This window comes from Apostichopus japonicus, chromosome 14 (genome assembly GCF_037975245.1).
Source record: "Apostichopus japonicus isolate 1M-3 chromosome 14, ASM3797524v1, whole genome shotgun sequence".
NCBI classification, from domain to species: Eukaryota; Metazoa; Echinodermata; class Holothuroidea; order Aspidochirotida; family Stichopodidae; genus Apostichopus; species Apostichopus japonicus.
The window spans coordinates 19,492,119-19,505,325 of record NC_092574.1 but is presented as its reverse complement, the minus strand read 5'-3'; the positions used below and the strand labels follow the sequence as shown (position 1 = coordinate 19,505,325).

Sequence of the window (13,207 nt, the reverse complement as noted above, 5' to 3'; positions counted from 1 at the left end):
AAAACTGTTGTGACAAGTATGCAGGCAATGTGCTACAAACTTTAATTCTTTACCAAAAATTTATTATCTCTTGATAAGGCATTATGTAGGTAACATCCTTTGCCAATTGCAGATAGTTTTACTCCAGAATTGACTTGTCATGCTCTGCAGCCTGTAACTAATTTTTTCATTTTTCTTTACTTTCCAGAACTGCTATTTGTGCTTCTAATTTTTTTGTTTCATTTTTAGGGAGATGTATGGTAGATGGTGAGGCATTATATCTGTTCCAGTAAGTTACAATTTTTTAAAATCTCCTGGTTTCCTTTTTCAGAAATGGCTGGAAAGGACACCGGGTCTCGAAGAAAGCGGATTTTGTTTCTGGAAGAAATTTACGAGGAGCGTAGAATCCCTTCTACGGGACATCAAGAGAAATGCTGAGGTAATATGTGGATATTAGACTGGCAGCATATTTGTTTATTGTTTTGGATACCATTTTTGAAACCTCATAAATAGCTAGTATACCATTCCACGATGGGTGATCCTAAGGTTTCAGGTTTGTTCTTTCAGTGAACAATCTTGTAGAATCAAGACTTGTGTGAGGAATTTTACTACTTTTGATTTTTCATGGGTGTCCCAGCAAGTAATTACCAATACGTGGTCTAGCTTTGTTACTTCCTGCAAACTCTCAAGATTTCAGTCCGATAACTTCTTAGTGACTGTTGTTGAATGAATGTATCGTAAGTGACTCAGTATGACTTGTGAACAGATACTATTATATATGTTTACCGGTATATCAGTATAATGAGCAATAAAACACAACAAATTTGTAGAAAATGGGCAGATTTTATTTCTGAGAAAAGGATGTATAAATGTGATGGGAAATGAAATTGCAGTCTAAAGTGTGGCACATCATAATATAACAGTAAAATTTAAAATTTAAAATAAAAATAAATCTGTTATATTAACAAACAATGTTTTAGTATGTCAGGATTAAACACTCACATACAGTATGACATTGATGCACAGATATGTTGCAACCAATGATACTATCGGTAATTACTTCCACACATGTTTTCTGTCATTTTTTCTTTTTCCAGGAAGCGGAAACACAGAAGGAAAGGGAAGCTTTTGAGAAAGAGTACAAAGATACACAAGAGAGTTACAGCACTATTCTAGACGAGAATATTCATAACACAAAAGTTGCCAGAGGTAATCAATTTATACTTTCGATGGGGAAGGGTTTGTGACAGTTATCGACAGCTGTGTCATATGTCATCATAATGTCCCGAAACTGGACTCTGACAAGAAATAAAATATATAGTAAAATATAACAACAACAGCAATGAATGTTTGTCTTAAACTCTCAGATACAACGTTCTCTAGATAAGAAAGCATTTGTTAAAATTATTTTTTAGTTTTGAAAGATTCCAACTACGACATATAGCATCTTTAGAATGTTTACTTTTAAAATTTAAAATTAAATCAATACAGTTTTTTCATAAATTTATGTAAATAGCTTTAAAAGAGACAAACATTGTACTACAGCGCAATTTATATTTTCAATTTTTCAAGTGTTTAGAGACTGTGGTATTTACATTATCAACGTTACTACATCCATCGTACAAGCCTTGTTGCAAACTGTTTCAGCAACTTCTACATATCCTAACCCAAGTTCGTTAACATCTTTCATTTAAAAACCGGAAAAGAGAAAATTTCATTTCTCTCTCTAATTTATTTTCCTTGTTCTGTTAATTCTCTTTCAGGTGAAAGGAGGCTGTCTCACAAAGCATGGCAGGGCGCCCTCTTGATTTCCTTCTATCGAGAACAGTTGCGATTCAGCCAGCCTTTCCAATTCCTCAACCTACTGATGGACTTGGATTCTCTGCTCATGAAGTGGAGAGGTGAGTATGACATATTGACTGTGATGTTACTCTAATTACCATGGCAACAGAGGAGTCACACACAAATGCAAAAATGCACTCTCACAACATATTGATTTTCAAAACTCACCACAAGAAAGGCCCTGCATCAGAATATGGACCTTATGAGCAATACTGAGTTCCAAATCTAGCAAAGGTGGATACAAACATAATAGTGGGGATTGTTTGCTTGTTTCAATTACATGTTTACAGTGAAAACAGAAGTAACTAGCATATAATGAAACAGTTATTTCACACTTTCATTTCTGCAGTATGGGTAGCAGTACTTTAATTTTTTATGTGTGTGTCCATCATTTGCTCTGTATTCTAGGCTTGTTATGGAAAATGAGTTGCAGAGTTTCATCATCTCTTGTAAGCAAGCCCTGCCCAGTTCAGCAAACTTTACATTAGTGGCTTAGAATCCTTACAAGCTTAGTTTTCTTTTTTCGCATTGGGTAGCTGCCCTCATATCAGGATTATTCACTGTTAACGATGCATTTCAATCACTTTTGCACTTGAGAAAGGACTGCTGTAGAATGATTGCATACCTATTTAAAGGGATAAGGAAATTGAATATGTAAGCAATTTATGTCACAGAGCAAGTAAAAAGAAACAAATTAGGCCAACTCTCATTGTTGCTGAGATGTGAACTTTTGAAATGTATTCATCTTATGCAAATAAGTATATTGTGTAATAATTTGTGATGTCATACAGTACATGGACAACACATCAAACTGTCTTTGTTTTTTATTAGTTTATTTTTGTTTTCACTGACCCTGGCATATAATTAAACTTACTTCATAATTGTGATGAAGTCACTTGATCACACATTTACCAACATTTATACCTAACTCTGAGTCACAAGGTGAATGCAACATTCAATTTCATTACAGTCACAATTTTTAATGACAGTAGCGTTCATTACCTGATGCGCACTTTTACAACATCATTGAAAATGAAAGTTTGTTTTATTTACTTTGTTTCTTTGGCATGCTTTTCTACTCATTCATTCCATTTTTCCCTGCTTTTTGATATGTGTGTGTGTTTATTCATTTTTTTTCCTCAGCCAATCATGTTCAGTTGGTGCAAAGGATGCTGGGTAATAAACCAGGCACAGGAGGCTCATCGGGTTATTTATACCTCAGGTCGACAGTCAGGTACGTAATGAATGGCATTTAACCCCCGGTGGTGGTTTATTCACATACTTAATGCTACTATATTCATATAGTCTTAATAATCGCTAGGACTAATCTAGTCCCTAACAAACTATTTTGGAAATTTCAAGGTGGAAAGCTGAAAATATCAAGAGAATTTATACAGTAAAGGTCCAATCAGGCATTTGTGATATAGATACTGATATAAGAAGGATAAGGTGTTCATGCCAGTAGGCTTTCCAATATGTATTCCTTTATGCTTTTTCTGTGATGCAATATCTTACTAGGGTGTACTGTCATTAATGAGACTCTTTTTTTTAATACTGTTTTCATGTGAAGACATAGTAGATGATCCTTACATTCCTCTCCCTACCCTCTCCCCCTCCACCACCCCTGTAAACCCATCCTCTCCCCCTCCACCACCCCTTTAAACTCACCCTCTCCCCCTCCACCACCCCTCTAAACCCACCCTCTCCCCCTCCACCACCCCTCTAACCCACCCTCTCTCCCTGTCTTCACCTTTCCTCCCTTTCCAGCAAAAGTTTCACCACTTGTGGAATGTGAAGGCAGCTCTTTGCTACCAAACATAAATCCACATATTCCACATCAATGGAACATAATGTTTACCATGGTAACTATGTATTTAGCATTTGCTATAAATTATAAAGTTGTTTCTAATACACCAGTATAATTCAATATCATTCAATCATTCATCCCTTCAACTCAACGTTTTACGATAATAACACTTGTTTGTCCTTTCACCACGATTGCTTTGCTGTCCTGCAAATATTTAACTTAAAAGGACAGACAGCTGTCACCATCTTTGATATACAGAAACACAGTTTGGCACTAAATAGTCACAATTTTCACTCTCTCAGTTTGATTAAATTTCCAATCGTTTCTCTGTTTTTCTCTGTAGTGACCGCTACAAGGTATTTCTGGATTTGTTTAACCTGTCGAGCTTCTTGTTGCCGAGGGAGTACATTCCGCCACTGACCATCCGTATGAAGTCCAGGCTGTCTATCTCTGAAGGTCCAATTGAGACCGTTCTAAGTCTGGAGCAGCTTCGAGTACAGCATAGCAACTAATGTAGCAGTTGCTATGGTTACAACAAAAGTTAAAGTTAACCACAGAGAATTGTATAAAATTATGAATGCAGCTTCAAAAGTCAGCTGGTGGTCAGTCTTATACTGTGTTTATTGATTATTCACATCAATTGATAAAATTGTTAAAATCTGATGCAGTGATTTCAGGACTTTCTGAAAATAGTAAAGTTATTTCATATTCAAACTTTCTCCATTTTTCTTTTTCTTTGCAATCCTGTCTGAAATTACCTATATTTGAAGTTTATTCAAAAATTAAAGAAAGTCTGTTTTTTGGGGGTGAAAGTCTTAGTAAGTTTATTAAAAACATTAGAACAGTATTTTCTTTGAATCATTCTATATTTATGCTTTTTGGAGATGTTGGTTGTCGTACACAGTGGAGGAAAAATATTGTGTTTACATCATAATTAAAATGCATCATGGGAAATCATCATCGTGACATATGGTGATATGAGCTTAAAGCGGTTATTATTAGGATTCTACTTTGTATTATTATAACCAAGTTAATTAGTATTGACATGTTATATTTCATAAGTCTCCAGTCAACTTAATAGACCTATATGGTTGTAAGTGGTTAAGACAGTGGACTTGTGATCTAAGGTTTGCAGGTTCGAGTCCTGGCCAGATTATTACGCTGTGTCCTTGGGCAAGGCACTTTATCTCCATTACCTCTCTTCACCCAGGTGTATAAATGGGGACCTGTGAGATAATCCTGTCAGTTGGGTGCTGTTTAGCTGCAGCCATGTGGAAGGATTGTCTCTGTTTGACAGGTTATCGTTGACCAGGGAAATATGGTGATGCGCCTTGAGCACCGTTATCAGTGGATTAGTCTGCGCTTGATAAATCCTCAATATTATTATATGATAATCCTTTGGCTGCTACAAATGAGCAGTTTTTTTTTGCCATTTAGTTTAAACAAATTGAATTGAATATTGAACTACTTATTTCATCATTTGCAAGTTTGCCCATTCTTTGGGTGAATTTTTGTAGACTATGATAGCAGATTATGTGTTCATATACTTGTCACCTTGTGGTTACAAGGCCCCCTACCCGCTACTAATTGGTGCAGTTATATCCTTAGCAGCAATCCTTATTCCACCATTACTTGAGGGGTGGGGGGGGGGAGGAGGGATTGGTAGCTGTTATACCTTTCATACTGTGTATATATAATGATCATACCCTGTGTCATCTGATACAACCTAGATCGTGGCTGGGTGTTTGGTTTGCTGCATTGGTGTTTGTTATAGGTGCAACAACAAAAAAACTGAGAAATCATCAACAAAATTTGACTTCTCATTTAATATGTGGCACTTTTCTGTTGTTATATCCCTAGTAATAATTCAAACCATTTAGAATTCCAAGAAAAAAAAGAGTAAATTTAGGAATTTTGTTTGTGAAACTTGTCATGGTAGTTCTAAAGTAGAATGTTAATGGCCATTATCATATTCTAAAGCAAGTCTAGGGAAAATGTAGCATTAATACTGTTGATTGTTTAACCTAAAATGGAAAACAACAATATCAAATCAGTGTTTTCATACATTCCCATCTATCATAAATTGATTGTAATTTCCAATAATGAAAGAAACATTGCAAAATTTGCAAAGTATTCAATTTGCCCCTTCCGCGTGATTAATTCCGACACGGGCAACGAACTCTTGATGATCGAATAAGATTCATGCCTAATCTTCATTCTGTGAAAAAAGTCTAAAAGAGCATGTTAGCTTGATTAATTGGAAAACAATTGGCAAATAAGCATAGATGATAATGAGGCTGTTGCAGTAGGACAATAGTATTCCAATGATAGAAAAATTGAGTGTGTGTGTATGAGATTTCTTTTCTTGCAAAATTCATTTGAATTTGTCCTTACCAACTATATATCACTTGTGTCAATCATTTGTTCATCTGCTTTGATTGTTTCAAACCATTTTTCTCTTTCTTCTTTTTCTTTTCATGCTGCTGTACATATTAATTGCAAGTTGAATTCTTCTTTTCATATTCTTTATAGCCTCTCAAATTTAAAATGTGTTATTAATGTATTATCCTTTATATACGTATATATACACATACATATATACACATATATGTATATATATAGATGAGAATTAGTTGAGACTAGTGGAACACTAGTAGTTGTTACTGAGATTTGAGCGATCATCAAACAACTGGATCGTTAGCTCCAACCAGGCGCGTAGCCAGGAATTTGCCAAGGGAGGGGTGAACCTGTAGGCAAACTATCAGAGCCGTAGATTCTGCATTGAAAACTATCTAAGCATACCGCCACCATGAGTTGGCGCTACGGGCACAAGAAAATTTTGGCTGAAAATGCCGCCCAGATCGCTGGAAATGGCACTTCCCAGGCCTTGTAAGTTGCATCTAAGCTTGAAATTACTAGTGATATCATAAAAACATACAAACAAAATATGCTCGGGGAGGGGGGGGGGTGGTCGCACCTTGGCTACGCACCTGGCTCCAACAATCTCTGTTCAAATGAACCTATCCCTGTCCTTTGTCTAATCTGCTTACTTGAAGTGAGGTAACCTAGGCTACAACAGGAGTACTAGCATAGACTGGGTCTTCATTTTAATTATGAGACTATGCTCACTTTTTTTTTCTTAATGTGTTACCTTTCGCATGACATTTGGTCCAAATTTCACAACATTTCATGCAAGCTGCCAAATTCCAAAGTTGCAGAAATTTTTGTGATGCTGTTTTTCAAAGACGAGTTCAACTAAGAAAATCAATCAAAAGTGAACTAATATGCATGTGATATATATATAGCAAAGTAACAACATTTTTTGATTGAAATTTAAATATCTCTCATTCCAAATTAAGTGCCTTGAAGTTTTAATTGTGTCTTATCTCTTATTCATATTTTGAAATAATTTTCACCAAAGGTCACAGGATATTCAAGTGAATTATAACATGAATTGAAGTCAAATCAAAATAATGCTGTCTAATTGTTACGAGGTTAACATTGAAACAATTGTTTTTGAGGGTTGATGTCCAAATCCATCTTTTTCTCTAGCTTTAAAGAAACATGTTTGTAATCGCTATTTTAGAGTATGAGGGCATTATTCAACAATTGATCAAAAGTGTGATCGGTCTTTCAAAAACTATTATCGGAAAAATATAAAGATTTTCTGAATTATCATGCAGGGTGCGAATAGCTTAAAGCATGAAAGGCATTGTTAGTACTAATATATCGATAATAATTTCACAACGGCAAGGTTAATAGATAAAATAACAGTGTCTTATAGATAATGTTGTGTCATAATATTTTGTAAAACTTAAAACCAACATTCTGCAAACAGCCGTTTTTATTGAACAGAAGTTTGTATTTTGGGGTTATAACATTTGTGATAAGATATTATAGGGCTTTGTAAAATCCAACTAAACCCTGTGGGAATATTTTTTCCTGTACATGTAAGCATCATATTATCTGCCCCCAAAATATTACTTTGAAACTTTTTGAACATTATTGTACAGTAACAACCTTGACTGTGGTAGGAACCATTATTTCTCAAAACGGCTCAAAGGTTTTGTTTCTTGCTGTTTTATCATAAATAACATTAATATTTCCTCTCCTTTTAGGGAAGGGAAATGGTGTTAATTGTATGAGCTGATGCTATTTCAAATTTTTACTAACTACTAGTTCACCTTGCGAAGTTTCATGAAATACCAAACCATAAATCTGGAATATTTTTTCTTTTAGTATAAATGATGACAGAACTTTTCCAATAAATTGTGCATGTGTTGGGGAGGGGAGGTGGAGTGGTGGGGGCGGGGTGTTAGAGATGTAGAAGTGTAATATTGCTTCTCATTATTTGTATCTGTTTGCTTGGTTACTATTTAGAGATGTATTAAGTACTCTGTTAATTCATTGCTGTCGTAATAATATGATAATGATGTAATGTAAAGTGTTACTTGTAAAGTGTCTCCTAGGCTCTAAGAGAGAGATTGGTTCCAAATATACCAGAAAGTCCCAATTTTGTTTTTTTTCCAAACTTTCGCATTTAATCAAGCCATTTCAGCATACCATAATGATAGCCTATACTCACCCTCACACCCCCCCCCCCCACAATGAGTAAGTTTGCTTTGCCAATACATACTTTGCCAATACTTTTCATTGCCTAAAAGGATTTTTATCCTCCAGCCCAAACTCCCCTTCCCCTCCATTCACCCTTCACCAAACAAATGCAAGATTGCTTGCAATGTCATAAACAGCCTGCCAAATCCCAATTCCATAAGAAAGGATAATAAACCATATTTTTTTAAATAAATTTTTGTAGTGAGTTTTTGTAATCTCTCACACATTTGCTCCAAGCAATTTTTCTCTGACCCTTGTCAAAAATTGAGGTCCCCTCACTCAGATGAATCAAAATGTGCTGGTATCCACGACAAATTCATCGGTACTTCACAAACAAAGATCAACACTAGATGGAGGGTATTTTTCTACCGAGGACCCTATCATGGCTACTTAGCAGTAAACCCTTCACAGATGCACTTATGTGAGCTCACACTAAACAGTTAGTTTACTAACCAAATATAACTGTCCAGTCATGATAACAACTTGAATTTAATATCGGTGACTTGATAAAACTCCAAATGGAGAAAAGTTTCTTTCTTTTATTTAATGTTTATGTAAGAGATCCTGTAATTCTTTACTTGTTTGAGCAGAATGAAACAAGACATAATATATGACAAGAAAATGGTGAATTAAAAACGAAAATGACACAAAAACAACCATTACAAGGGAAAAGTATAAACATCATCAAAAATATTTTTTTTTTATTTGCTCAATCGTTTCTTTACAGTTTTTTGTGATATAACTCACAGTATACATTTTGTACAGTTTTCCAATCCCAAATAAAATCTTGCAATACCAATGAAACTTTTTAACAATTGGAATGATTTGCCTCACTGGAATAATATTAATAATGTAAAAAAACACAGTCTTTGTGAGGAAATAGAAACATTGTTATCTGAAATTTTCAATCAAATTTCACCACCAAGGGAGTGATCAAATTACATACACTTGTTAAGATATACAAATAACAAACAAAACAGAATCATCCCCCCCCCCCTTCCGCCCCGCAATAAGTTTATGTCTCAGCGTAAGAGGCAACAAACATAGACACCAAGGACATTTGAAACGAATCCTTTTTGTGATCCTGTTTGCCAGATGCCTAATGCTGTTACCGCCTCAAAAATTACAATGTCATGCCCCGAAATCAACACAACAAGCAAGCCCAAATTCAGATCTGATTAAATGCAAAACATTCGCTGTTTACCACAACTGAAGAGAAGAGAGTTACCGCAAAATCTCTTGAAAAAAATAATCTTACCAACAATTTCTGGAGGTTACAACAGGTCTTATTGCATGACATATATATTGCTACTGAGATACACTCAAATGACCTCCGAATAAGAAGAAACGCATTCATTTTCTTGGTTAAAATAATAATAAGAAGCATTTACAATCTATTGACCCCATGTTTTTCTTGACATTTAAATCAATGTCATATTTACTTCAAAACTCAGCGATGAGATCTGCCTGCACCCAATACCGTTACAAATTAGAACCTCTTTTTAATATACCTCTACACCAATGAAATCTTTTTTGAATGCTCGGGACAAGATCCAGGGAACTACTACTAAACTTCATTCCCCGAGAAGCATCTTTCTTTTGTTCGTTTTATGGCTCTTTAACTGTTTCAGTGAAGTTAACTGCGTTAACAACTGTTGTATTTACTTAACACTTATAAAAAATACAACATTCTCAAAATTACAAAATGACTAAGAAAGACATCAGCGTTTTAGTCGTATTGAAGAGCAGTAAGTCCTCTTCTGACTTTTCTTCTCTTACATTTTTAAGCCTCGAGTTCATCTAGTCACTTCTCTTCACCTCATTCATAATCAGTCTGCCATTAATTAAACAATGTATTAAATTGATATTCCAGCTATCGTCTAAACGACTACAAAGAACAAAGAATCTCATCGTTCTACCAGCCTACTATGCAGTCAACATATTGAAATTGGAGACAAAATTAGTGCTACTGGATCCCTCTCTTTGTCATTGCTAAGTATAGTTCCCTTTCTCTCAATCCAACCCCCCCCCCAATACCCACATCCATCACTAACATCACAGGATTTCCAGGTTATTTTCCTATTTCCCCCTTATAAACAGGACAGTCAAGCTTAAAAGTCAAGTCCAATGGTCACCAGTCAATTTCCTGACTAAATTGAACAATTTTACTTATACCAAAAAAATGTCCTTAACAATTTGACTTAAATCACTACAATTTGGCAAAACTTTTATAATTACTAATTACAAACTCATTGCACCACTGATTAAAAGGGCAAATGGAGAGAGATATTCATCCCTTCCACTTCGGAGCCCCTCTGATTTGTTTACAAATCAATTCTTAAAATGGAAAAGTCACAAGTATCTTTGTTACCTTTCTGTCTGTGTCACGTGATGTGGTCCCAACATTTACAGGTAGACTATAGCAGTCATATACACATAATAAATCATAATAAATTCACTTTCTCTTTTAGCTACAGGGAAGTTTATCCCCCTGGCATAATTAAGGAGTGGTGGGGGGGGGATGTCCTTTCACAGGTAACCCCTGAATTTTTTTGGAATGAAACTCCTCAAAATGTTCAGGTTTGAATTCTCCCTCAATGATATGACTGTTTGTGGCTCATTTCCCCCCCCCCATCCCCCACCCCTCCCCAACAAACTTACAGAGAATGTTAGATGAATATAGTAGGACAGCATTACAACACTTCAACATATCAGTCAATACGACAACTAACTAAATAAGAAAACAAAAACACCTTCTTTGGCGCCGTTAAAATAAAAAAAAATTAAAAAGATTATAAATAAGAGCAGCAAATGTAAAACTTAACTGGCCCATTTCACTCACACAGGGAAGAGCAAAATCGCTATTTCAGGAAAAGCAACTTTTAACAAATAGAATTTACAAAATAAAGTGTAACAAAGAAAAAATATGTTCACCACATTATATAATGAGTTTTACTTTCTCCTGTGAATGAGTATCTTAAATCCCTTTCAGAATGAAACTACTTTAAGTGAGATATTTCCAAACCGTATGAATGTCACTTTATCTTGCATTTCCTTCAGTTGGTAACGAAACAGATACCATGAAAACAGAACCTATCCCCCTTTGAAACTGATATGAACAGCATGGACTAACCTTAATATTACTTCTTCTAGTTTAAAAATAAATCCTTAATCCTCTATTTATCACTCCATTGTTTATCTCCTACCTCTCCTCTTCCCTTTTTGGTTTCTTTCTTTCTTCTCTCCATCACTTGTCTACTAATCCCCTTACATCTATCTCTTTGTGTTCACCGTGCTCATTAACCTGTCTGTATTCTGTGTGTGTTTTTGTCCCTTCTGCTGCTATTACTTGTCATTTAGCCTCTGAAGAAGATCCTGCTAGGATAAAACGTCAGGCCAACTTACGTTTACATAATAATATATCCTATCAAATGAACCTGTACTGTCAGACCTCAAACTGATGGGAACTCAATGTCTCTGCAGATTTTATATTTCTGATGTCAATCATAAGTAATTTAGTCACATGCAGTAATATGTTTGATGGATACAACAAATGAGGGAAATTCCCCTGCAAAAAGTTAACAAATCCTGTCATGCATTAATACTTAAAGAGAAGTGAACTGTGAAAGAGAAGTTCCTAGAGCGTGTTTATCGAGATTATCAAGATTTAGCCTTTGAAGAAGATCCTGCTAGGATCAACACGTCAGGCCAACTTACTTTTACACATTCTTCTATTTTACTCCATTTTTGGCCTTTCAGGAAAGTTCTCTACTGTTGTAATGGACTTTACAGTACTGTATCCACCCATATATATTTTTATTTTCCTCTTTTACTCTATTTTCTATTATTCCCTTCAAGAGGGTTAAACAAACATCCTTACTCCTTGCCACACCCCTCCCTGCCACACCCTCACAATCTCATGTACCCTACCCCCATCATCTGTCAAACCAGACAAACACGGACGCACTGCAGCTTCCACTGGCTTCACCCCAATACCTTTTGTACGACCGGAAAGTCATGGTTCATTATAACAAAATAAAAAATTCAAAATTATCTTTCTTCCTACCTCCTCCCACACCCTCCCTCCCCTCCCTAAGATAAAAAGAAACTTCCGTTTCATCCTGTATAATCGAAGAAAACTTAAAATTTCCAATTAAAATCCAAGTTAAACTATTTTATAAGCAATTAACATACATGTCATGCTAGTGACAAAAAGTAATTATTATTACTAAACTTAGCTAACCCTGTTTCCTTTAATCAGAATGTTTAAAAAATAAAGACTATCCCTTTGTGTTTCTCCATTTGGCAATCGGTAGGAAGCGCTCGAAGAAGATTCGCTGCTGAGCACCAAATGATCGAAGAAAAAAGAAAGAAAGAGAATGACATCCCTGGAGTGGGACAGGAATAAGACTGGAATAGATGGGAGCAGATTCTACGCTTTTCTCACTAAAACTCTCATCGATTGCTTCGACTCTCTTCCTCTCTCCCAAAAGATCGAACTTAAATCCTCCATCTGCGACTGTTCTTCACTTCATAAAACTCCTTTTGGAAGAGAAGACATTCACGGAGAACTTCCGTCCTCCTTCGCGATGGAATAGTCTTCTTCATCCGAATGTTCCTTGAGATATTTTTGACTCGGCCACGTAAAGTTGTCCGGCATTTTCAATTCACCCCTTTTCGAGAGAATAAATTTGCAGCTATATATATAAATACTTGGCACACCTTTTTGATATGAACACGTCTTTCAGCGTTTTTCCTTGCCTCTTTGAAACGTGATTTTGTTTGGTCATAGCTAATCAAGAGGTCTAATGTCCGATGTTCTTGCATTTTTCTCCCCGTCGCAGTCGACCTTTTCACGTGAATCAACTGCATCCGACTTCACGTATGTTCTTAGGAATTTCGCAGAATTTGTACACCAGTCTTTGGCCGTCCACCTTTGCCAGAATACCTCGTTGGTAGTAGTAC

General features: G+C 35.6%; 2 protein-coding genes across 6 annotated transcripts in view; one reads left to right on the top strand and one right to left on the bottom strand.

Moving 5' to 3' along the window:
- Nucleotides 1-10,898, top strand: part of LOC139980362 (tryptophan 2,3-dioxygenase-like) — a 26,565-nt gene extending 15,667 nt beyond the window's left edge. Inside the window, exons 6-10 of the mRNA XM_071991984.1 lie at nucleotides 311-418; nucleotides 1,077-1,188; nucleotides 1,743-1,880; nucleotides 2,965-3,055; nucleotides 3,972-10,898. Coding sequence (XP_071848085.1) covers nucleotides 311-418; nucleotides 1,077-1,188; nucleotides 1,743-1,880; nucleotides 2,965-3,055; nucleotides 3,972-4,140 — 618 coding nt within the window. The 3' untranslated portion in view covers nucleotides 4,141-10,898. The remainder of the gene's footprint in view (nucleotides 1-310; nucleotides 419-1,076; nucleotides 1,189-1,742; nucleotides 1,881-2,964; nucleotides 3,056-3,971) is intronic.
- LOC139980363 (ETS-related transcription factor Elf-1-like) overlaps nucleotides 8,916-13,207 on the bottom strand; it is a 65,955-nt gene continuing 61,663 nt past the window's right edge. For all 5 annotated transcript variants that reach the window (XM_071991985.1, XM_071991986.1, XM_071991989.1 and 2 more), the window contains one exon: nucleotides 8,916-13,207. In XM_071991985.1, coding sequence (XP_071848086.1) covers nucleotides 13,105-13,207 — 103 coding nt within the window. In that variant the 3' untranslated portion in view covers nucleotides 8,916-13,104.